The 26,386-nt window shown below is 44.3% G+C and overlaps 1 protein-coding gene across 3 annotated transcripts; it reads left to right on the top strand.

Moving 5' to 3' along the window:
* Positions 1-45: 45 nt before the first annotated feature.
* LOC125446964 (putative uncharacterized protein C19orf81) lies at positions 46-25,933 on the top strand. 3 transcript variants are annotated; one of them, XM_048520993.1, is made up of 4 exons: positions 46-132; positions 19,074-19,194; positions 23,015-23,154; positions 25,674-25,933. In XM_048520993.1, the coding sequence occupies exons 1-4, from the start codon at positions 68-70 to the stop codon at positions 25,876-25,878; spliced, it is 531 nt and encodes a 176-aa protein (XP_048376950.1). In that variant the 5' UTR covers positions 46-67; the 3' UTR covers positions 25,879-25,933. The 3 variants fall into 3 exon arrangements, with proteins under 3 accessions (XP_048376950.1, XP_048376952.1, XP_048376951.1); XM_048520995.1 differs by lacking the exon at positions 25,674-25,933 and adding an exon at positions 25,403-25,593; XM_048520994.1 differs by lacking the exon at positions 46-132 and adding an exon at positions 16,167-16,260.
* The last annotated feature ends 453 nt before the right edge of the window (positions 25,934-26,386 follow it).

Consider the following 26,386-nt stretch of genomic DNA (forward strand, 5'->3'; position numbering starts at 1 on the left):
AGGAACGGCGGCGCCATCTTGGTGAAGGACACTGATGGTGGCTCCATTTTGGTGAAGGACGGTGGCGATGGCGGCGACAAACGAAATTCTTCACAAGCGGTTGGGACGTGCTTTGACTCCTAATGACTACAGGTTGGAGCATTTAAATCAACCACTGAATTAAAAATGAATGAGTTTAATGAATATTATAACGTTACTGCTTCTAAGATGAATTTCACTGTCAGCAGAGCTCGGTGACTAACCGTCTCATGGTCTGTGTTGGCAATCGCTTGCTTATTTAGATATATTGTGCTATCCAATTTACAGACAGCTTCAACGCCTGTGTTGCTAACTCTTTCAGCGCTGTGTAGCTATTGTAAGGTCAGTTTTTGGGCCTTTGTTAAAAACAAAAAGAAACAGATATTGCTGGAGAAACACATCAGGTCTGGCAACATCTGTGGAGAGAGAAACAGAGCTAAAAATTTGAGATCCAGTGACCCCTCCTCAGAACAAAAGAATAAATGCTGGACTGGCCACCAACACCCATATCCTATTTAAAGAAAATATAATGAACTAAGGGACAGCAGGAGCAGGAAATCAGAAACAGAAATTCCTGAGAAACTCAGGAGGTTTGGCAACATCTGTGGAGGGAAACAGTGTTAACATTTCCGATCCAGTGGCTTTTGTAGGGTCACACAGCATGGAAGCAGAGCCTTCTATCCGACCAGTCCATGCCAACCATGTTCCCAAACTAAACTAGTCCCACCTGCCTGTGTTTTGCCCATATCCTCCAAACCTTTCCTATTCATGTAGTGATCCAAATGTCTTTTAAACATTGTAACTGTGATTTCATCCACCGCTTCCTCTGGCAGTTCATTCCACACACAAACTATTCTCTGTGTGAGAATGTTGTCCCTCATGTCCTTTTTAAATCTTTCTTCTGTCATCTTAAGAACACACCCTCTCGTTTTGAACTCTCTCACAATAGGGGAAATACCCTTACTATTCTCATTATCTCAAGTCACCATAATCTTACCAAACCATCAAGCTGCTCTCCCAGTAGAGAGAGTTGACCTAGCCTGAGGGTCATCACACCTCAGGCAAGGGGAACAGTCTGATGAGGAGAGTCCTTCATTGTAATTTTCAGCCAGTGTGGGAATTGAACCCAGACTGTCAACTTTACAAAGCAATCAATAGAGCTAAATGCCCCTCATTTTATAAACCTCTATAAGGTCCTTCAGAACAAAAGAATAAATGCTGGCCTGACCAACAGCACCCATATCCTAAAGAAAAATACTAAACCAAAAACACGCTAAAGAACTACAGATGCTGGAAGTCAGAAACAAAATAAAAACAGAAATTGCTGGAGGAACTCAGCAAGTCTGGCTGCACCTGTGCAGAGAAAGCAGAGTTAATGTTTTGGGTCCAGTTCTGCTGCGATTTTAATGACAATTAGTTATGTTTACATGGTCACAATTAGACTGGCTTTTTATTGAATTCAGATGTTACTGACTGCTGTGGTGGGATTCAAACCAATGTGCTCAGAAGGTGCCCACTGCACCACACAACCAGCCCAGCTCTTCCCCCCCCACCCACTGCATCCCATAACCTGTCTCTGTCTCCCTAACCTGTTCTTCCTCTCACCCATCCCTTCCTCCCACCCCAAGCCGCACCTCCATCTCCTACCTACCAACCTCATCCCACCTCCTTGACCTGTCCATCTTCCCTGGACTGACCTATCCCCTCCCGAACCTCCCCACCTATACTCTCCTCTCCACCTATCTTCTTTTCTCTCCATCTTCGGTCCGCCTCCCCCTCTCTCCTTATTTATTCCAGAATCCTCACCCCATCCCCCTCTCTGATGAAGGGTCTAGGCCCGAAATGTCAGCTTTTGTGCTCCTGAGATGCTGCTGGGCCTGCTGTGTTCATCCAGCCTCACATTTCATTATCTTGGATTCTCCAGCATCTGCAGTTCCCATTATCACTGCTCAGAATGTTAACCTAGATTACAAAGCCAATAATGTTTCCACCATGTCATCAGCTCTCTTTTCTTTTCTGGACAATAAGACTAAGAATGGTCATTGTAAACTGTTACCAAATTTGTGATGCGGGGTTGGCCATTTCAAGTGAGGAAACATTTCTTCACTCAAATGGAACCTGTGGAATATTTTGCCACAGAAGACTGCAGAGGCTGGGTCACTGAATATATTCAAGAAAAGAGATTTTAAAGGGATCAAGAAGTCTGGAGAGAAAACAGGAACAAGGCACAAGTATAGAGGATCAGCCATGTTCATATTGAATGCTGGAGCAGGCTTGGAGGGCCAAATGATCCATTTCTGCTCCTTGTTTCTGTATAAAAGGCTGATGCAGGCTCCTTTTAAAAAAAAGTTGTCAGAACGATCGGGAATTGGCGAATAGCATTGCCCAGGTTGTGGCTTTTGATTTTAAGTATGTTTACAATTGTTGCTCATTGTGCTTGACTGATTCAACCTGGGTGTAGAGTTAGAGAAAAGTAAATAAGCTGATGAAAGAGCTGGAAGCCAGATGTGAAACATGGAGCAGACATTTTAAAGCAATGTAAGTAACATTCATACATATGAGCCAGTGTATCACCTTGACATTGATCTCAGATGTGAAATCCAATATGGGTATCCTTTCCCTGGGGCTTCACTAGGTCACCTGGTTTGTCTCAGTATCCTGTACATATCCACAGTTAGTTAATGACTGTCAACAAAAAAGAGGGTTCAAGTATCTCCCTTTGATATTCAGTCGTATAGGCATCGCCAAATCCCTGTACCCATCAATATCCTTGGGTGGGGTGGAGTGGGGGTGGTGGGTGTCATTTAGCATTTACCATGACATGAATTGGATGTGATATATAAATATTGTGGCAACAAGAGCAAGTTAGAGGCTGGGCATCCTGCAGCGATTAACTCACCTCCTGTCCCCCGAGTCTGTCCACTATCTACAAGCCTCAAGACAGGAGTGTGATGGAATTGCCTGGATTACTGCAGCTTCAACAATACTCAAGAGCTCGACTGCCCCCAGGACAAAGTAGCCCAAAAGATAGCTCACAGTACATCCCTGTTTTTCTTAAATGTCCTGTCTAAACCTCATCACTCAAAACAATACCATTAAAACAGATGATTCAGTCACTAAGCCACTGCTGCTTGTGAGAACTTGCTACGCACAAACTGGGTGTCATTTTCCTGTGTTACAACATTACAACAATGTACCTCCTTGACTGTAAAGCATTTTGGAACATTCCAAGCATTTTGAAGGACATTATACAAATGCAAATTCTTCTCTTTTTTTGTCTTGTAATGTATCTGTTCATTAAATACAAGCCCTTTGGCTTGAAATGCAGCTGTCTGGCTACACCGGTAAAATTTTCTGCCTTTAACAAATCTTTGTCAGATACAGTCAACAATCCAATCCTCACAGCTACCGTCAGATAAATGCCTAGCTCACGGAGACACAGAACCTGGCGGGCCCTGGAAACAAAAGGATTTAATTAATACATTAATCATTCAGTTTGAGCACCAAACTAGTCAGGTCTGGTAACTTCAGTGCACGGCCAGTCTGATAGCTGTTTAACATTAAAACCTTGAAGAGCGATAGGTTGTGAGAGGGTGATTGTAAAATAAGATTGTACCATTCACCAATTCCTGACTTTGACAAAATGAAATCCAATCAGAAGTTGCCTTCTGACCCCTCAAAGGTCAGAGGATATTGCCACACTGTAAACTAGATTGATGTTCAGTGTTGACTTACTCCAGGAAACTTTCACCCCAAGGCCTGGCAGCTGTAGCCAAAATGAATGTAATTCATTCCTGTACCCAGAAATGACTTGTATGCACGTAGCCCCTTTCTAGACTTCAGTTTTTCCCAAAGCAATTTTCCAGACATTAAGTCCTTTTGAAATGCAGTCATTGTTGTCCTGCAGGAGCTGTGGTCATCAATTTGTGCATTACAAACTCCCTCAAACAGCAAGATGAAAATAATCAGACCTGAGTAAATTGGCAATCTTTTGCAACCACCTAAGAAGGCAGCTGTTGACTTGGTTTGATTTTTCATCCAGATTGGTGGCACCTCACAGTGGCGCACCCTCGGCATTCACACATCTAGATCTCCATACTCACACCTCCAGAATGGGATTTTAACCCACAACCTTCTGCTGCAGGGGTTTTAATGAATAGGTAGATGGGACTCCCGGGCAAGATGTGATGCCATGGCCTGGCGATTTTAATTAACAAGTGTTAGCATTCCGCTAAATGTGCAGGCTAGCATGGTTAGCCATGGGAAATGCAGGGTTACAGGGATAGGATGCGGGGGTAGATCTGGCCGGGATTCTATTCGGAGAGGCAGTGTGGACTTACGGGTTGAATGGCCTGCTTCCACACAGTAAGGATTCTTTGATTCAATTGGACCCTGTAGAGCTCAGAAGACATTGCTCTGCAGGCTAATAATCATGTACACTGCATTAATAAACATAATTTCTTGGTAACCTAGAAGTCTAGCCCGTGTTTCTTTGAAGACTTGAGGAAACCAAGCTAGAACACGTGAGAAGATTTGGCAGTGTCCCTACCTTGAAATCAGGAGGCCTAGGTTCAAGTCCCACCTGTTCCAGAGGTGCGTAATAATATCAGAACAAGTTGATTAGAAAGTATACCAAAGAAATTGAGGAAAGAAGAGCCACACCTAATTTGGAAAATAAACTGCACAGCAATGGGTCAAGCGCCTTACAGACAGCCAGAGAGGAAAGTAAAACCAAAATCTGATTTGAGTTAATTTGATTCTGTCACTTTCTGACCTTGAGTAAACCTTGATTTAGAAATAAGTAAAAGGTTATCAATCCTGAAGAGGCTGCACCACACACTGAGCTTGGGGCTTTGCTGCCCCTGTTTCATTTGTTAAGATAATTACTGCTTTCATTTCATTAATAATCTCTAACAGAGACAGCCAGAGGTTAATAGAGATGAATGGAGGAGGAGGAAATGGGGGATAGGGATTCAAGAAAGAGCCTGCATATGAGAAATACACAGTTAAACAAGTTCCAGCTTGGAGAGGAATTACGTTTGATTTTGGGGACTACAATTGTATCTATTTTAGTCATCTAGGATCAGATATTGCTCCTGTTCCCAAATATTAGATAGCCAGAGTCTGACTGTACTCAACCCCAACAATGTGCGTGATTGGAGAGAGAGGAAATACAGCAGGAGAGGGGATGCTTGATAGATTTAGAGTGACTCTCACACCACATACATTCCAGATATTGACCATCTCCAAAAAAAAGAGATTCAAACCATGACCTGTCTGATATTCAACAACGTTACCATTGCTGGCATGTGCATTGTCAGCATCCTGGGTGGTGCTGCAGGCTAGGAACTTAGCTGGATTGATCATGTCACACAAAAGCTAGGAATTCTGGGAAAAGTAACTCAGCACCTGACTCCCCAAAGCCTGTCCACCATCAACAAAGCACAAGTCAAGCGTGTGATGGAATATTCCACACTTGCCTGGATGACTGCAGTTCCAACAACACTCAAGAAGCTTGACACCATCCAGAACAAAGCAGTGCACTTGACTGGCATTCCACCAAACACCTATAATACTTGCTGCCTCCATAACCAATGCACATCAGTGTGTATCATCTACCAGATGCATTTCAGCAACTCACCAAGGCTCCTTTAACGGCACCTTCCAAATGCATGACCACTACCAGCAGGAAGAACAAGGTAGCAGATACATGGGAACATCACCCCCTGTAACTTCCCCTCCAAGCTACATACCACCCTGACTTGGAAAGATAAAGCTGTTCCTTCAATGTCGCTGGCTCAAAATCTTGGAACTTCCTCCCCAACACCATTGTGCTGTACTTACAACTCGGGGACTGAAATGGTTGGAGAAGGCAGCTCACCACACGGGCAACTAAGGATAGGCAATAAATGCTAGCCCACCCAGCAACACTGACATTCTGTGAAAGAGTGAAAGAAAGAGGCAATTATTAAGGAAGAAATAATGAGATCTAAAGCAGAAATCTTGGACAGTAATTATGGTCTTTGGTTCAAAGAGCCTGCAACCAGTCTAATTCAGCACAGAGACTCAGTCTACGAAATATTTCTGTATGACTAGCATAAAGTTTATTGCATTTTTTCCCATGAAATTAAAACTATTAAATTCATTTAACAGAAGTTAAAGGAGAACTGATTCTGAAAATAATATGCTTATTTTCTGTCAGAGATAATGGGAACTGCAGATGCTGAAGAATCCGAGATAACAAAGTGTGAAGCCCTTCAGGGTCGAGGCCCGAAGTGTCAGCTTTTGTGGTCCTAGGATGCTGCTTGGCCTGCTGTGTTCATCCAGCTCCACACTTTGTCATCTCTATGTGTATTTTGTGCTAATTTTATCAAGTGAATACAATGGAGGTATGTTATTACTCCAAAACTGAAGATTGTGGATTTCATTCCCATCCCAAGATTTGATTATCTTCATTTTGTTTGCTTATTCAGGGGAAGTGAGTGTGCTGGCAATGCCTCCCCCTAGTTGTCATTGAGAAGGTGGTGGTGAGCTGCCAACTTGAACCGCTGTAGCCCTTGAGGGTGTAGGGACATTTACAGTACTGGTAGGGAAGGAGTTTCAATATTTTGGCCCAGTGATGCTGAAGGAACAGCAATATATTTCCAAGTCAGGATGCTGAGTGGTTTTAACATAGAACATAGAACAGCACAGCACAGTAGAGACCCTTCAGGCCACAATGTTTTGCCAACCGAGTATTCCACGCTAAGATCAAACTACCCTGCATACCCTACATTTTACAATCATCCATGTGCCTATCCAAGAGTCGTTTAAATGCCCCTAATGTATCTGACTCTACTACCACCACTGGCAGCTCATTCCACACACCCATCACTCTCTGTGTAAAGAACTACCTCTGACATCTCCCCTATATCTTCCTCCAATCACCGTAAAATTTTTGAAGGGGAAGTTGCCGGCTGATATTTTAGAGCAGTACCCAGGGAATGTGGCACTCTTAGATATGCATGTTATTTGCCCAGCTCAGAGCTGGTCTCCAGTTCCAGTGGTTTGTGAAGTTCATTTAAGTGGAGATATTTCCAGATGCCTTCAAGTGGCAGAGATGGCATATTTTATAAGGAATGATAAACAGTGGCACAGCTAAACCTCTCAGGAGGTCACAAAACATCCTCTGGAATCTTGTTGGGCACCCTGACCAAGGTTGAGATGCCAGGATTCTGAAGAAAGGTCTTGGACCTAAGGTGGAAGCAGTTCAGAGAAAGCTTATTAGGCTAATACTTGGAATAAGTAGTTGTCTAATGTGGAAAGAGTAGACAAGCTAAGCCTGTAACCTCCAGAGTTTAGAAAAGTCAGGGGTGACTGAATTGAAACATATTAGATCCTGAGGGGACTTGACCGGGTAATGTTGAATTATGTTTCCTCTTGCAGGAGAATCTAGAACTAGAGGTCACAGTTTAAAAATAAGGGGGAACCCAATAAAAACAAAATTAAAACAGAGATGAGGAAATGGCTTTTTCTTTGAGATGGTTATGAGTTTTCTGGAATTCCTTTTTTCAAAAGGCGGTGAATGCAGATTCTTTAAACATTTTGAAGACAGTGGTAGGTAGATTCTTGATAACTGAGGGAATGAAACAGTATCTAGTTTTTGCAGGAATGTAGAGTTGAGAGTTAAATCAGATCAGCCATTATCTTTTTGAATTATAGAGCAAGCTTGAGAGACTGAGTAGCCTACTTTTGTTCCATAAAAACCAAAAGAACAGATGCTGTGAATCAGGAACAAAAACAAAGTTGCTGGAAAACCTCAGCAGGTCTGGCAACATTTCTGAAGAAAAAACACCAGAGTTAACGTTTCGGGTCTGGTGACCTTTCTCAACCGAGAATTCCCCAGCACCGTTGTCAACAGGGCCCTTAAACGGGTCTGACCCATCTCCCGCCCTCACCCATTTTCTTCCCTCCTGCAACAGCTTAAGGGTTCCCCTTGTCCTTACCTCCTATCCCACCAGCATCCACATCCAGAAGATCATCAGACACCATTTCTGCCGCCTCCAGAAGATGCCACCATCAGACATATATTCCCCTCCCCTCCCTTGTCCGCCTTCTGCAGGGACTGTTCCCTCCAGGACACTCTGGTCCACATTTTCTTCAGCCCCCAAGATTCCCCACAGCCCTAAGGCACCTTCCTCTGTAACTGGCAAAGGTGCAACACCTGCCCATTTACCTCTTCCCTCCCTGTATCCAAGGGCCCAAACATACCTTCCAGGTGAAGCAACACTTCACCTGCACTTCCCAGAATCTAGTCTACTGTATTTACTGCTCACAATGTGGTCTCCTCTACATTGGGCATAGACTGGGTGACTGCTTTGCAGAACTTCTATGTTTTGCTTGCAAAAAAGACCCTGAACTATCTGTTGCCTGTCACTTTAAAATACCAGCCCGTTCCCTGGCCAACACAGCTGTCTCTGGATTGCCTCCGTGTTCCAGCGAAGTTCAACGCAAGCTGGAAGAACAGCACCTCACTTTTCGCTTGGCTCTTCACCCTATCCATGCTCCTCAAGCCCAAAAGAGGCAGCTTTACTTTTAGTTTAAATGAAGCTTTACTCTGCATCTAATCCCATGCACTCCCTGTCCTGGGAGTTTGATGGTGATAGTGTGGAGGGAACTTACTTTTCAGTTTTAAAGTTTTGAGGGAGGTTTACTTTAACCCCCTCTGCACTGTCCCATCAAGCACTATTGGGATAGGTACAGCGCAAGGTTCAATACAGAGTGAAGCTTCTTCTATATTGTCCCTGTCAAGCACTCCAAGGACAGGAACAGCACAGGGTTAGATATAGAATAAAACTTTCCTTTTAAATTGTGTAGAGAAATCTATACTCTTGATTTAAAAGAGTAGAGGAAGCTTTACTCTGTCCTTAAGCCCGTGCTGTACCTGTTCTGAGAATGTTTGATTGGGACAGTGTAGATAGCTTTGTTTTCAGTTTAAATGAGGAGAGGTAGCTTTACTCAGTAACTCATTCCGTGTTGATGTTGTGCATATTGACATTATGTGAGGACATACAAGTGCTCAATGTGACATCCCTGTATCAATAATAACTGGAGAATAAGCAGTGAATAAGCTGCACACATGAAGAACAGTCAATAGGGTTGAGTTAGTAGACATTTCCTTGAGAAAGTTGCTGGTCATTCTCACTCTGTAGGTGATGTGAGACAGTTGTATTACTCAAGGAGCCACATAATGAAAACAATTCTCCTTCTCTAATTTATTTAGCTCCACAAATCCAATTTTGTGAAGGTCAATTGCTCCGTGCTGTGGAGGTGGTGGGAAGGGTTGGGATTGGTAATTGTGAGTGGATCATTGCTGACGTGTCTCTGACTCTAATCTAACACTGAGGTCCCAGTTTTCAATCCAGTAGCACTGCCTGAGTCAGATCCCTTCACAGCCAGTTATGGGCTTTTTGAAGGATCTTATCAGATTAGCCATGATTGCATTGAATGGCAGAGCAGATTTGGTGGGCTGAATGGCCTACTTCTGCTCCTGCAACTTATGATCTCACTTACCAACTCTGTAATGGGCACCTGCTGCCATCCTCCTATCTTGGTGCGCCATATGGAGCATTGACCTGGAGACATCTATTGGATCAAAGAGACATGGTGAGGGGTGGAGAGGGGGGATGGTGTTCCTTGTGAATAATGCCAACTGTTGAATGACAGGCTTTGAACTGGCAAGAGTGGTCTTTTGCCAAACAGTTTCAAGACAAACCACAGTTCCTCCGCCTTTGGAGCCTCAGCACAAACCCCTTACACATTTATGGAGAGGCACAGACAATACTGCACTTTATCCAGGAGTGACCCCTTTATAGACACAAATAAATTCAGCAAAAGAGGAACCGATTATTTGGCTTCAGGTTTTTGCGTTTGTGAAATAACTTAATATCGAAATAAAGTAGAAAACAACAAAAATAATACATATATGTGAACATTTCTATAAACAATTATACCATGTTGCCAAATGCAGGTCTCCTTCATTTACAGAATAAAAACAAAATACTTAGTACTTTCCGGAGGGCGGTGACTTAGTAGTAAAGGCACTAGACCAGTAATCCAGAACATCAGACTAATGTTCGGGGTTTGAGGTTCAAATCCCATGGCTGATGGTGAAATTTGAATTTAATGAAAAGTTAGCTAACTTTAACTACTGTCAATTGTCATAAAAGCCCAAATACCTCATTAAAGCCCTTTAGGGAAGGAAATTGCCATCCTTACCTGGTCAAGCCTATAGGTCACTCTGGAACCACAGCAATGTGGTGGGCTCTCAATTGCCCTATGAGATGGCTAAGCAAGACACTCAGTTCAAAGGCAACCCCCAACAAGGAAAGAGCAAAATAAAAAAGAAATCAGTGTCTTACATGAACTCGTATGATCATTTTCAGTCACCTGGGGGCAGACTTACAGTAGGATTAGGCCATTCAGCTTCACGAGCCTGCTCAGTCATTTAGTAAGATCATGGCTGACCTGATTACTCCACATTCTCTCCTACCCGCCTCCATAACCCTTCACCCCCTTGCTTATCAAGTATCTATCAATATCGCTCTTTAAAATACTTAACGTTGTACGCTCAAGTCAGGACTTCCAACACTGCAGCTCCCACTCAATACTGCCTGGATTTGTGAATTATGGTCTGGCATGGGATTTGAACCCACGACCCTCTGAATTGATGCTGCTGTGTCACTGATATCTTGAGGCTTGTAAATGGTGGGAGAGTGGGGAGGAAAAGGCATTTGAGATTTTGTTTTGAATGTGAGGTGGAAGAGCGGGGAAGGCACAGTTTAGAGGGTAGACAATGGGTGCAAGAGGATGCGAATCTCGGGTGTTAAGTTGGTGAGCGTGCAGTGGTGGACTAACAGACAGGTAATGCTGATGGTGCAAAGTGTGAACAATATGAGAGGTGAGTGGTGTGATTGTACCAAAAAATAATGACAGTGTGGCCCAAATAGCCAGGCACTCTGTAGCACAGCAGGTGATGAAGAGGTAACAGTTTTTAGGAGCAGTGAGGGACAATTTGACTTGGCCAACTTTTACTGAATATCATCCTTGAGTTTTAAAGCACTTGGTCTCCTGCCTCCAACCCTCTCCTCCCCTCATCTCTGATACTTTTAAAAGCAAGAAACAAAGTTATGTGAATAAGATGAAAAAAGAGGGTTTTCAAAAATAGTGTTATCAAGTTTATTCTCCTGATTGAATAGCAGTTGCTCAGTGGTTAACACTGCTGTCATTTGGTGCCAGGGAACCAGGTTTCATTCCAGCGTTGTGCAGTTGTGTGGAGTTTACATGTTCTAACTGTGTCTGCATGGGTTTCCTCTGGATGCTCTGGTTTTCTCCCACAGTCCGAAAATGTCTAGGTTAGTTGGATTGGCCATGCTACAGCGCCCCATTGTGTCCAGGGCTGTGCAGGTTGGGTGAGTTGGCTATGGTGGATGTGCGGTTACAGGGATTGGGGGCTGGTGGGGTCTGGGTGAGATTCTCTTCAGAGGATCAGTGTGGACTCAGTGGGCTGAGTGGCCTGCTTCCGCACTGTATCTATCCTGTGAGTGCAGGAGATGAGCCTTTACATTCTCTGGGACTCCTGGACATAGATAAGACAGGACTGGTTGAGGAACGAGGAGCTTCATTCAGTCTTGAAACTCTTGGGACATGATTACGGTTCTTCCCGCCCAGGGGCCGGGTGCTGGCAATGAATTCCTGGAGGTGTGAATCTCTGGAATCATTCTCCTTGAGAGTGCTACTGAGTGTGTATGTTTGATTGTGTGTCAGAGTGGGGCCCTGTCGCTGTGCAGGTAAATATGTGTGTGAATTTGTGTTAGCTGTGTGCATGGGTGAAGGTGCCATTGTACCTGTATAGGTGTGCTGTGTAAATGGGTAGCTGTAAGTGTGTGTGTTGGTACAAGTGGCTGTAGGTTTGAGTGAGTCGGTGGAAGTGTGCATCTGCATGAGGGTGTGCGGGTGTGAGTGTGTATATATGTGTGTGCGGTTGTATGTAGGTCTGGTTGAGAGTGTCTAGATATTCATGTATTGGGGGTATATGTTTATGTGTTCATGTGTAATAAACTGTGAATGAAGATATGCATGTGTTGATGTTAGTGCAAGTAAGTGTAAGGATAGGTGTGTGTAAATATGGTTGAGTGTGTAAGTTATATGTGTGTGGAAGAGTCTGTGCATTGTTTGTTTAGGTTTGCATATCTGTGTTGTTGCGAGTGTGTGCGGGTGTATGTCTGCCAGTGTGTTTGAGTGTGTACAGGTGTGAGAGTGTGTGTCGGCATAAGTATGTGTAGGTAAGGTGTATGCGTAAACAGACAAGTAAGAGGGAGGCAGACAGAGATAATGGAGAGGCTGAGGTGGAGTGTGAGCTGCTGAATCTACAGGCTGTCAGGGTGATTGTGAAGCTAATCAGTGATCAGGGCCAGTGGCTTTGTGTGTCAGTGATTCATTATCTACAGCGCCACTCGTCTGAAGGTATAATGGAATTGTAATCGGAATAAAAATGATATTGAGAAGGCCTCCAATGAACCTATTGCTGCTGTCCCTTCACTTTTCCATGTAGTTTGATGAGTTTAACTGTAAATGGTCAGGAAAGAAATTGGCTCAGCTTGAACCTGACTAATACGCAGGAAGGGTTAAGATCATGTCACAATGCCACAGTCTGCCACTTTTAACCTGCCTGAACTCACACAGGGATTGGCTACCATTGGAAACACCCAGTTTCAATGACTAACTCATATTTCGATGGGGCCCACATGCTATTTTAATAACCAGCCTAACCAGGAGCTGTCAGATTTGGAACCCACCCAGTGAGCACTGTTCGGAGGATGAGGGAGGCCTCAATGCAGGGCACAGAAGGCTCTGGTCGTTGAGTAACATTTCCATTTCACAAAGCAGTTAACCAGCCCCACCGATTGGGACCCTTGCATTCCACTACCTCCCCCTATTGCCTCCACTCATCATGGAACCTTCATTCACCTCTGCCCTCAAAACATTATCTATTATCGAGACTGTTTTTGTACGTGGCTCAGTCTGTAGGTGGTGTGTACGTGTATGTGTGGATGGATATATTTGTGTGGGTGAGTGATGGTTAAGCACATGTGGATGTGAGTAGTGAGTACATATGAGTGTGGGCCAGTGTTCTTTCTGCGTGAGTGTGTGTGTCTATAGAGTGAATATACTGTTTATATTTGTCTGTGGGGGGGGGGGGGGGGGAGCGTATATGTGTCTTATTCTGATAGTTCTCTCCAATGTGCATTTTGCTGTGTTCCTCTCATCAAGCCATCTTGTGGTAGTTTATGAAACCCCACTCACTACCACTGAAACTTGTCTAGGTGCCTGTCAGTGAGCGCTGAGAGCCCTGTCCTGGGAATAGCAATAAAAATGTCACTTCTTTGTTTCACATTTAACTGACATTGACAAAATTCCTGAGGTCTCAGAGATTTAGGAGGTGGAGGAGGTTATGAGTTAAGGAGGGGTATAGGGGCTGGAGGAGGTTACAGAGACAGAGAGGAGTGTAGGGACTGGAAGAGATTACAAATTAGTGAGGGGTGTAAAGGCTGGAGGAAGTTACAGAGATAAGAGTGTAGTGACTGGAGGAGGTTCGCGAGATAGGGGTATAGGGGATGGATGGAGGAAGTTACAGAGACACAAAAGATTTGAGGGGACTGGAGGAGGCCCTGGACAGACAGGGTTAGAGGCTAGGAGATGTTACTGTGTTAGGGAGAGGTTTAGTGGCTGGAAGATGTTACTGAGATGGGGAGGCTGTAGGGGCCAGAGAATTCTTAGAGAACTTGTCAGGGTTGAAGCGGAGAGGTTGTTTTCCCTTGTGGAAGAGTCTAGGACCAGAGGGCATGATCTCTGAAGAAGAATCGCATATTTAAGACAGAGATGAGGAGAAATTTCTTCTTTCACAGGACAATGAATCTGTGCAATTCTTTACTGCAGAGGCCTGTCAAGGCTAGGTCATTGAGTATATTCAGGTCTGGAGGAAATTCACCAGAACGTTGCCTACAACGGAAAGTCTAATTTATGAGGAGAGACTGGATAGGTTGTGTTTGGTTTCCTTGCAGCAGAGGAGGCTAAGAGAGGAATCTGACTGAGGTATACAAAATTATGAGAGGTATAGACAGGGTACATTGTGAGAATCTCTTTCCCATGGTTAATTTGTCTAGGACTAGAGGGCATAAATTTACTGAGGAAAAAAATTTCACTCAGAGGGTGGTAGAAATATGGAATATGGTACCTGAGGGGGTGGTGGACGCAGGTACTGTTATAACATTAAGAAGCATTTGGACGAGCACTTAAAATGCCAGGGCAAAGTAGGCTACAGACCAAGTGCAGGTAAATGTGATTAATATAGAGTCACAGTGTCATACAGCATAGAAACAGACCCTTTGGTACAACTTGTCCATGCTGACCAAGTTTCCTGAACTAAACTAGCCCCATTTGCCTGCATTTGGCCCATATCCATCTAAACCTTCCTAATCAAGTACCTGACCCAGTGTTTTTAAATGTTGTAACTGTACCAACATAAACCATTTCCTCTGGTGAGCCATTTCATATACAAACCACCCTCTGTATGAAAAAGTTATCCTTCAGGCCCCTTTTAAATCTTTCTCCTGTCAACTTAAAAATATGCCCCCATGTTTTGAACTCACCCACCCGAGGGAAAAGATCTTTTTTATTTACTTTATCTGTGCCCCTCGTGATTTTATAAACTTCTGTAGTGTCGCACCTCAATCTCCTATGCTCCTGTGAAAAAAGTTCCAGTCTATCCAGCCTATATTTATAGCTGAAACCCTTCAATCCCAGCAACATCCTGGTACTTTTTTTTCTGACCTCTCTCTAATGTAATAATATCCTTATTGTAGCAAGGCAAGCAGAACTGTACACAGTACACAGTGGGCAGAAGACACTGTTTCTATGCTGTATGACTGAGATAAATAGATTGTTAATCAGTAGGGGAATCAAAGGTAATGAGGAAAAGGCAGGAAAGTGGAGTTGAGGATTCTCAGATCAGCCACGTTGTCATTGAATGGCAGCACAATCCTGATGGGCTGGATGGCCTACTTTTGCTCCGTCATCTTAAGGTCTTCTTGCTGTAAATCTGGAGTCAAGTAGGCCAGACTGGGTAAGGATGGCAGATTTTTTTTAACAAAATACATCATCAAATCAGATGGGTTCATATTACTATAGATACAGATTTTCATTGAATTTATATTTCACCATCTATAGAATCGTAGAATCCCTACAGTGTGGAAACAGGCCCGTCAGCCCAAAAAGTCCACACCAACCCTCAGAGCATCCCACCCAGACCCATCCCCTTGTAAGCCACCTAATCTACAAATCCCTGAACATTACAGGCAGTTTACCATGGTCAATCCACTTAACCTGCACATCTTTGGACTGTGGGAGGAAACCTGAACACCCGGAGAATGTGCAAACTCCACACAGATAATCACCCGAGGGTGGAATTAAACCCGGGTTCCTGGCACTGTGAGGCAGCAGTGCTAACCACTGACCACTGAGGCACCGTGCTGCCCTTGGTGTGATGCGTGGCCAGGTAAACAATACCCCAGTGGGATTCAAATCCATATCCCCAGAGCATTTGCCTGAGATTCAGGGTTATTAGACCAGTGATGTGACTGCTCCTCCAAGCCCTCTCCCTCTCACATGAACCACCCTCCAGGGAATGAGTCTAGCCGGAGTTGAAAACCCAAAGGTGGTGTGTTTCCAAGGGAGACCTCTTTTCTAGGAGCCCTGGGCTGCTTTGGGCCTCTTTGGTACACAATGGTGGGGTGGCTCACTGTGGGATTGTTCAGTCATTCTCTCTGATCCTTCCTCACTTCTTGTCCAGGGTTCAGCCCCTAAACTGAAGATAAAGGGCATTCTGAGCAGGCTGGGCATTTGCTACCCTCTGGTGGTCATTTGTAAAGCTGCAGTTTTTGTTTGTGTGCGCAACGCCAGCGGTACTGAGAGTCAGTAAGGTCGGTTGGTTGGATGCCAACAGTGCAGGTTCTGAGGTTGTAATCTTCTCAAGTTCCTCCTTTGCTTGAAGTGTGGTGACCCTCAAGTTAGGGTGCCACCAGTCATCTCTCTCTCTCTCTAATGGGACTGTGGGACTATGTCTACTGAGACCCTTCAAAAAGTACCTCATTGACTGTAAAGGGCTTTGAGGTGTCCTGCGCTGTATGAAATTGCTATATCAATGTAAGTCTGTTTTTTAATATCCAGAAGTGCTTTCATACACAGCTGAATGTTTTTTTTTCATCATCAAATCATTGCGGTATTTTTTTCCATCTATTAACCACCATCAGTAAATCACCTGTGTTTCCTGTAAATTGATTGATTTACATGCAAAGCTTGTGAGGGAGATGTAAGGAGAGGGGGATGGGTCTATATCAAATAAAGTTGGAAGGGGAATTGAAGTCTTTTTCTGTTCAATACCATAAAGGTGTGACACATGGCCAAGTAAACAATGCAGGCAAACAGATGTGCCTCTGAAATAGGAGTAGGCTAGAGCCTCGAGGGTGTTACACACAGTATGATAGGTTGGAATCTTTTACACACGGAGTAACACAGACTGGAGGGTGTTACCTACGGAGTAACACAGACTGGAGGGTGTTGCGCATGGAGTAACACAGACTGGAAGGCGTTCAACACAGAGTAATGCGGTCTGGAGGGTGTTACACACAAAGTAACATAGACTAAAGGGTGTTGCACATGGAGTAACATGGGTGGGAGGGTGTCACACACAGAGTAACATGGACTGCGAGCTGGCATAAATAGACACACAAGATTCTCGTTGTCTCTTTATCTGTTCCTCACCATGTTCTTTAATCAGGCACTGTTGGAAGTGGTATTCAGACTGTACCATCCCTTGTGCTGGGTAACCTCAGAGAATCTGTGTTGGTGCCTGGAGCTCAGCACCAAGTTTGAATGGGAAAATGTGTCTGACTGCCTTCAGGATTGATGGAGCATGGGAAGGTGGAGACTGTCCAATACCCAGAGATGTGGGGGTTGGGGGTGAGAGTTCAATCTGAAGAAGTCCTCAGCTCCAACCTCACAATGGGAGTATTGGGTCACAGTGGGCTCTCAAACTCTCTGTTGATATCACAAGGGGTTTTGGGGGAGTGGGTAGAAGTGTTTGGAGTACTATCGGATGGGGCTGGTGAATTAATTTGTTGTCCTCCATTGTCATTGTTAACCTTACAAAGCAAACGGGCCTCTTGTCTGGGCATTCTCTGACCCCTTGTGCCCAGCCACAGCCTGATAGTGGAGAGATTTCCGATTGTGATTTTGTTTTTGAACCTTTAAAGGCAGGACAACTAATTTAAAATGGATCCTCCCAAAAATCCCGGTGAGTTCATGTTTGAGTAGCGATAGTGTTCGCATTAACTACCTGTTGAGTGAAAACTCCCATGGCCTACTCTCCCATGTCCTGTTACGCTCTGATTTCTGTTCCCAACTTCCTCATCCCATCCCTCCCCTTCCCCGGACAACACAGTCGGAAATGAATTGCATTTGTGTGGCACCTCTCATTTTCTCAGGATGTTCCAAAATACAGCCAATGGAAATGTAGTCTCTTGTTGTGATGTGGGAGAGTTGGCAGTTAAGCTGTGCACAGCAATCTCCCACAAACAGCAAGGCAATAATGACCAAATGATCCTTATTGCATGCATTTGGTTCATAGATTAGTCGAGGCATGTACATACAAACTCACACATGTATACAAGCACATATGCACACAAACATACTGAATACACTCACACCAGCACATACACATGCACGAAGAGAAATGTGCACACACACACACCAGCACATACACATGCACAAAGAGAAATATGCACACACGTGCACATCAGCCCATACCCAGACATGTCCACACATATACATGCACATTCACTCAAGAGACACATGCTCACCTGTATACACATGCACACATACTCACATGCATACACACAAATGCTCACATATACACACGTGCTCAAGTGCATAAACACACACACACACACACACACACATTCTCATGTCTTTACTCTTGCATTTTACACATGCTCGTGTACACATGCAAATGTACGTGTATATATATACACATGCTCATGTTTGTGCATGTGTACACACATACACTTGTGTGTACACATGCAGACATACTATTGTACACACATGTTCAAATATATACACATACAGAGGCTCATCTATGCGTGTACGTACTTGCACACTTGTATACGTATGTTCTGTCATGTTCAGTTGTGCACACATGCGCATACTTGTATACCCACATGCTTCCTTGATTATACATATTCACACAGACACATAAAACTGGTCCTTCAACGTTAGCCTGTGAATTTCACAAACACCATTATGAAACTGATTTGTGTCCTTCCCAGATAACGCCCAGAGTATCGACCCAGGGGAAACATCCAGAATGCCTTTCAATCTCCTCAGTGAGACCATCAATGCCACTAAAACCGGCCGGTCAACTATCTTTAAATCAGCGTAGGTACAGAGGAATGTTCAAGCAGAAGCGCTTCTCGTTGCACTCTAATGTCCCCACTCGCTGTACTAATCCCTCCAGCAGCAGACTCGTAAGTGAAAAGCAATGCTTTAGCCAAGTCTAGGTAGAATTTGAGTGTGTCGTAACCCCAGTCAATTTACAGTTATGTCCCTGAGAGACACCAGTCAGTGTACAGATACTTCCCTGAAAGAGGGAGGACTGAGAATATCTCCCGGATTCAGAGAGATGACTGAGAGACACCAGTCAGTGTACAGATATCTTCATGACAGAGCGGGAACTGAGAGACAATAGACAGTGTACAGATATCTCCTGGACTCAGAGAGACTGAGAAATACTGGTCAGCATACTGATATCTCCCTGAGAGAGAGAGGGAGGACTGAGAAACTCCAATTAGAGTACTGATACTTCCCTGAGAGAGAGACCAGATACAGAGAAACTCCCATTAGAGTGCTGAACTTTGTTAAATACCATTTAACATTCTTGTATTTTGTGGTGTTTACAATAGGAAGAAACACTTGAAGCAATTCATTTCCAAATACGAATCGCTGGATACGGAAATGCCAGGAATTCGAAAATTTCAGGATACGCCTCAGTCGCAGCCGTTGACCATCTGTGTGGAATGCCCGGTAAATGCTCAATTCTCTCCGAGTTACTCTGGTCTTCAGGGACCTTGTGACTCCTTCTTGCATCACAAAGTCACTGGCCCTTCATTTTGTCGCTTCCTCCTCCTCGTATGTTTCTCTAAATTTGGGTTTTTATTTTCCTCCTTTCCTGTCCTCTCTGTCTGGCAGAAACCTTCAGAACCCATCCACAGAAGCTCAGTGCCCTGTCCTGTGACTTTATGGTTTATTTTCTCATTTCCCATCCCATCTCGTTTCAACCATCCTTGTGGAAAATGAGCTCCAAGCTGCCTCACATTCCTCCTGCCTCGTTTGAACACTTTAAAACTGTTATTGCAATAGATTTTAAGCCCATTAGAAATAGAAATGGGAGTAGGCTGTTTGGCTCCTCAAGCCTGGTCCTGCATTCAACAGAATCATGGCTAATCTTGACAGTCCTCCCATCCACAAAGCTCCCATCTACATTCCTGTAATTTCCCTAGAATGCTAGATTCCCCTACAGTGAATGGTCATGATCTGGAGCTCTTTTCCCATAACTTGATCAAGAATCTACCTCTCTCAGGTAATTGCTTGATCAAACTTATATAAACCTGCCTTAATCTTGTACACCTTGATTAAATTTCTCCTCAATCTCCCTTTCTCCATGGGATACATCTCTGGCAACCCCAGCCTAAAATCTGAAGCAAAAATATCTCTTCCACACTGGAACCATTTAAAGCAAGTTTTCTACTTTCTTTCACTATCACGGGGGGCAATGTTCCTACTTTGTTATTGGTGGCACTGAGAATGACACACATCAGAGATAGCTCACACACACCAATGGGGATTTGTGTTTCCAACCCTCTCATGATACTAAAGCTCTAAGGACAGAAATATAGGAATTTGCTCCATGTTAACGCCTCACCCAACCAGAATCGACTTGTCAACCAATCAGCAAATTTTACTCATGCCCTGTGAATAGTTAAGCTCTTTTGAAATGTTGCATTCTTGCATCTGTCCTGATTGAGCTCAAGGCAAAAAGGTTCAGAAACATAAAATGAAATCCCGAGGATGCTGGAAAACTGAAACGAAAACAGAAATTACTGGAGAAACTCAGCACATCCGGCAATATATGTGGAGAGAGAAACAGAGTTAACATTTCGATTCAGTGACCCTTCTTCAGAACTTCATTTAACTCTGTTTTTATCTCTCCACAGATGCTGCCAAACCTGCTGTCTTGCTCCAGCAATTTCTGTTTTAGCTTCAGAAAGTTGTAACCCTTTCTAGCAAGATTCAAGAACAGTTGAATTTTGCCAGCAGTTTCATAAAACATGATTTCAAAACGTGCTTTTAGTTTAATTTTCTTTGTGATTGCTGTCTGTTGAGTGCTATAATTATTTGAAGCTGAGTGGAAAGATATAGAGGGGTTGATTGACAGTCAAGTGTCAACCAATCAGGTTGTGGTTCACTTTCTGATGAGCTGAATGTGAAGGCAGGTCTGAAGATGAGGGACACATTGAGTGGCTAATGACAGGATTGTGGGATGATATGGAGGTGCCGGTGTTGCACTGGGGTGGACAAAATCAGAAATCACACAACACCAGGTTAAAGTCCAACAGGTTATTTGAAAACATGAGCTTTTGGACCCTCAGTCCTTCTTCAGATGTAAATTGTTTGGGGTAAGGGAGTTTGGCAGGGATTGGAGTTCACATGATGAAATTTCCAGGAATCGACGTGGTTAGAATTGGCAGCTCAGTGGGTTGATGAGGATGGTGTGGACGCAGCTTTGCTTTTGGTTTAAAAGAGTGGAGGGCACTTTCCTTTGTACCTAACCCCATGCCCCACCTGTCTTGGAAGGGTTTGATGGGGAAAGTGTAGAGGGATTTGCCCTGTGCTGTCCCTTTCCTGATGAATTGGATGGGGACAGTGTAGAGTCTCTTCTACTTTCAAATTAAAAACATAAAAGGAGCTTTACTTTTAGTTTACTTTCAGTTTAAAAAGAGTAGAGAGAGCTTTACTCTGTGTCTAGCCCTGCAGTGTACCTGTCCTGGGAGTGTTTGGTGGGGATAATGTTGAAGGAATGTTACTTGCAGTTTAGAAGTGTAGAGGGTGCTTTACTTTCAGTTTAGAAGAGTAGAGTTGGAAACCCTGCAGAGTGTCCTAGCTTAGGGCACTCAGTTCAGTTATATTAACATTTCAGGAAGTCACCTCTGGGAACCCCCTCAGCCAGTGATTAAAGTACAACACACCCACTGCTATGAGTAAACTGTCAGGGTGATGAGAGTTAATTGCCATTTTAAGTGCTAATTATCTGTGGAATTCCTGTCATTAGGGGAAAGGTGGAAATGTGGATGTAGTTTGTGCTTTGCTGACTATTCACACTCATAATTCAGAAAAGTAAAACAGTCACAAAAAGAATTACTATAAAACAAAGAGCTATTGGATGCTGGAAATCTGAAACAAGAAAAGGGATTACTGGAGAAACTCACCGGATCTGGCAGTGTCTGTGGGGAGAAAGCAGGGTTAACATTTCTGAACAAGGGTCACTGGACTCGAAACATTAATTCTGCTTTCAATGCCCAGATGCTTTCCACAAAATAGATCAATTTGCTACCTGCCCTTGTTTCACTTTTCCCTTCTGTCCTGGAACCATTTTGGGCCACAGATTCACAGGTGCTAGCACTCCCTGACACCCCATCCACACCTACATGATCTCAGCCAGTGACTGGCATGAGCTATTTGGCCATGGGGAACTGGGGTGGTAAGGGGCATTCGCCTTTTGCCTCTCCACTCCATGTGGACTAGAGGCACAAAGGGCTGGCTGGGAATGGAAACCCGAGCCAACCGCATCTCCCAACCTGTTCTCAGCACTATCCCAGCCAGGTTGCTGATGTCAACTGTATTACCCTGCATGGAGTTTGTGCCTCAGATAAGCCGGGTGCCAGTTCCCCCTGCGTCAGTATGCTGTTTGTACACTGCTTTTGTCTGGTTGCTTACCTTTAATTATCAGGCACGAATGAAAACTATGATATAGCGTCTTTCACAATCTCAGAATACCTTACGACCAATGAAATACATCACTGAAGTGTCAAGCACCGTTACAATGGAGGAAACATGACAGCCAATTTGCTCACAGCTAGACCCACAAACAGTCATGTGATAATGACCAGATCTTCTGTTTCTTTTTTTGGGTGATGTGGTTTGAAGGATAAGTATCTGTTTTAGGATGCTTGGAATAACTCCCCTGCTTTGCATAATGTCAGAAGAATTTTTTAGAACCACCTGAGGAAGCAGACACGGCCACAGTGTACTGTTTTGTTTGAAAGCTGGCATCTCTGACAGTGCAGCATTTCCTCAGTGCAGGATTCAGTGCTCAGACCTCTGCCATGGGTCTTGAACACCCAACTTTCTGCCTCTGAGTCTGGACTGGTCCCTCCCATATCATGGTGTATCCTCCAGGATTGTTTGGCAGCAGCAGTCTTCACTGTTGGGAAGGTGGGACTTGACACATCTCAAGTGCCCCGGGCCATCTCATGTTCTTAATTCCCTAGGGCTGCCCCTGAGGAAGCTATGGGTCAGAGGGCAGTCTCCCAGAAGCCCAACTTGCAAAAGGGGCCTATAAAACAAGTGTTTATTTTCTATTCTATTCATACAATTATTGAAAGTGGATAGAGAGACTTTTTGTGATCCAAGGTCAAAAATCATCTAATCAGGGAACAGAGAATCTGTTGGGTTTCCAGTTGGATGGTCGGGCCACCCAATGATGGGAGAGTTATGCAGCAAAATATGACCAAGCGGGAGATGGCAACCAGTGGAAATTGCTCATTGTGCACCTTGTTCCTTCCAGCCTGACTTGGACCTCACACACCAGGACATCATGACAGCGGCAGAGAGCATCCTTCCCAATGCCTTTGCACTCGGGAAAATCACCAGCATCCAGTTTGAAAACGTGAATGTCATCTGTGGCTCATCAGGCCTGAAGAACAGGTAAGCTATGAGGACAAGGCTCGGGTGAGGGGTGGTGGGGATTGGGCGGATGCCACTGCCACCATCTGACACCTTTTCAAAGCAGCTTGGGTGTCAGCACGATGTTCCGGTTTGAACGGGGAAGTTGCTAGGGAGCGGGTGAGGGTGGGTTTTGTGAGTTGGGAAGGGTGGTGGGTGAGGCTGCCCTTAGCCCACCACAGGCGTGGCTCTCATATGACGAACGGGAATGCGATGGCACTCCGAGGGCACCTGCAGAAGGCCAATTGCGCAGGACCACAAAGTGTTAGTGGTTGAATGTCCAGATAGTCAGTTTGTTGGGGATGTGGTGGGGTGTGGGTCATGGAAGGAGAAGGTTATACTTACTGTGCCGGCCACTTAGAGTGGGTAGTGAAGGGTGACTGGAGCTCAGGAGTGGCACTATTGCCACCAGCTCTGCTCCCCTTTCCATCTACAATTCTCTATCTCCAAAGGAGGGATGACCTCCCATTCAGTTCACAAATAGCCATTCTTGATCCATACCCTGTCTGTCCTGAGATAAAAGCTTAATCAGATTTACCAGCTGCTCTCCTGTTAAAGCAAAAAAGCAAGATCCCAGTTCCAGTTTCTGCTCTGCATTCTGTTAGTTGGTATCAGACTTTTCACCTTAACACAGGATGAACAATAGCAGCTTCCATTTGATTTCAACTACAGATTCTGATAGAGAGCTCTTGTGGTGCAATGGTAGTGCGCCTATCTCTGGGCCAGGAGGCCTGAGTTGAAATCCCACTTTCTTCACAGCTGTGTACTAAATCTCTGAACAGGTTGATTCAAGAATACCTGTACAATCTGATGGGTCAGTTTAAAATGAATCACTGGACAGACTGTACAAAGTTTTGTAAAGTAGCCCCTCAAGCAAATGCCAATCCCACCCCCACCCACCCCCAGGTTGAGTGCATTTTAATGGAAAATCACTTAGCTCACAGCTGGAAGAAAAAGCCTCTTATTGATTGCAAAGGGCAGTTCCGTCAGCAACAGGTCAGCTCTTTAAGATACTTCTTCTGAGCTACACATTAGAGAAAAGGATGTAGGACCTGCACCTCATTGGGATGTATTCTCTACTGGTATTTGAGGGTGTTTAACACCGTGGCTGCAAGGTGACACATACCTGGATGTCTTGTCATGTAGGAGCCAAAGTTGGCCATTCAGCCCTTCCATCCTTCTAATTCCCACTCCTGCACCCCACAAGCCCCATTCAATGAGATCAGGTTCTGGTCTCAACTCCACTTGTCTGTCTGCCCCCACCTTCCCCCACCCCCTCCCCTATGACATGGAGGTGGTGACCTGGTGGTAATGCCACTGGATTAGTAACCCAGAACCCCAGGTCAATGTTAAGATGACACGAGCTTGAATCCAACTGTGGCAGAGGTTGAAATTTGAATTTGATAATTTTTTTTAAAAAGTTTGGAATAAAAAGCTAGCCCACTGATGACCAGTGTTGATTGTTGTAAAACCCCATCTGGGTCACTAATGTCCTTTAGGGAAAGAAATCTGCTGTCTTTACCTGGTCTGGCCAACGCGTGACTCCAGACTCTCTGGGTTATTAAGGATATGTCCATCAGTGATGTCCACATCCCTTGATGAAACAAAATAAAACTTCAATTCCCTTGTCAATCAAAAATCTCAGTGTTTATAAAAATTACACATCCAGGCTTCTTGACTTTCTAGGGAAGAGAATTCAAATTTCAGACCACCCTCTAAGAAAAGGGAATTCTCATCTCTTAAACTGTGCCCTTTTTTTCAGTCTCTCCAACAAGTGGGAACATTCCCTGATATCCACCCTATACAGTCCCCTCTTGTATGTTTCAGTAAGATAGAATCATAGAATCCCTACAATGTGGAAGCAGGCCATTCAGCCCATTGGTTCCACGCCAACTGTCTGAAGACCATCCCACCCAGACCCACGCCCCTACCCTGTCCCTGTAACCCTGCATTTCCCATGGCTAATCCAGCTACCCTGCACATCTTTGGACTCTTATGAGATGTCCTCTCATTCTTGTAAACTCCAACGGAATAGGGCCTATATCATCAGCTTTTCTGGAATAGGAAGTTTGCTGAGTCAGGCAAAGGCACAGCTCCTTCAGTGAGGCTACCTCTTGGCAGTAGGTGATGGACTGATGGTTTTCCTCCACACAGTGTGGATTTCTGAACCCCCTCACCCTGAAGCAAAGTCTCAAAATCTATTGACAGCATTCCACTCTGCGTTTTCCAGATGGACACCTCAAAAGCAGGGGTATCGGTCAGTTTCCAGACACAGGAAAGCCAGAAGATCTTAGAGGAGAACATTCGAAGACCACCAAAACTAATAACCACATCTTGACTAAGTTGCTGATTGTGGGAGCTAAAATGCACAAATTGATTGGAATTTCCTACATTACAGCACTGCCCACCCTTCAAAAAGCACCCAATTGCCTGCCAAGCACTCTGGAATGGCCTCAAGTTACTCTGTATGGAAATTAAAGACCTTCTTTCCCTGATTTCAGGTGGCTGATAAATATTTCAGATTTCCAAACCAGAAGTTTGTTCCTCAATTCTGGACTGGTCATTAAGAAAATGTACATGGCAGTGCAACGTTACGATGACCTCTTGATGGAGGACTACAAACTTCACCTCCGCAGGGCAATGGCACAGAAGAAAGTCCTAGAGACACTCAATGAGACGGTGAATTTGGGTGTGAAATCCAGGTAGATGTCAGAGTGACTCTGGGCTTGGGGAGGGTGGTCACTGATAGCAGGTAGGAAAAGCATGCCTCATTTGCTGCTCCATGCTCAACAGAAAACAATAAAAATTGTAACATAAATAAATGATTGTTCTTCTTTTTTACATATTGCCCTGTCTTTTTATTCACATTGTTGTTGAGGGATTCCAATTTCATCAAGAGGAGGAGGTGAGTCACTTTGATTGAGCATCTCCAACTACCCCTCCCAAAATAACGGGACAGCTGCAACCTAGCTCCTTCTGATTTAGACAGAGTAAGTCTTCTGTACTCTCCCCATCAAAGAACAGATATAGCTCAGGTTTAGATACAGAATAAACCACCGCCAGCTCTTTTAAACTGAAAGTAAAGTTGCCTCTACACTATGCCCATCAAAAAGTCCCAGGACAGGGGCGGCATAGAGTTAGAAACAGAGTAAAGCTCCTCTTACTCTTTTAAACTGAAAATAAAGCTCACCCCACACTGTCCCCAACAAACACA

Source organism: Stegostoma tigrinum, chromosome 38 (assembly GCF_030684315.1).
Source record: "Stegostoma tigrinum isolate sSteTig4 chromosome 38, sSteTig4.hap1, whole genome shotgun sequence".
NCBI lineage: Eukaryota > Metazoa > Chordata > Chondrichthyes > Orectolobiformes > Stegostomatidae > Stegostoma > Stegostoma tigrinum.

Coding starts and splice junctions, on each gene's coding strand:
- LOC125446964 (XM_048520993.1), top strand. CDS start 68: ATGGCGGCGACAAACGAAATTCTTCACAAGCGGTTGGGACGTGCTTTG. Junction 133..19,073: donor TTGACTCCTAATGACTACAG/GTTGGAGCATTT, acceptor TGTTTACAATAG/GAAGAAACACTTGAAGCAAT. Junction 19,195..23,014: donor CCATCTGTGTGGAATGCCCG/GTAAATGCTCAA, acceptor TGTTCCTTCCAG/CCTGACTTGGACCTCACACA.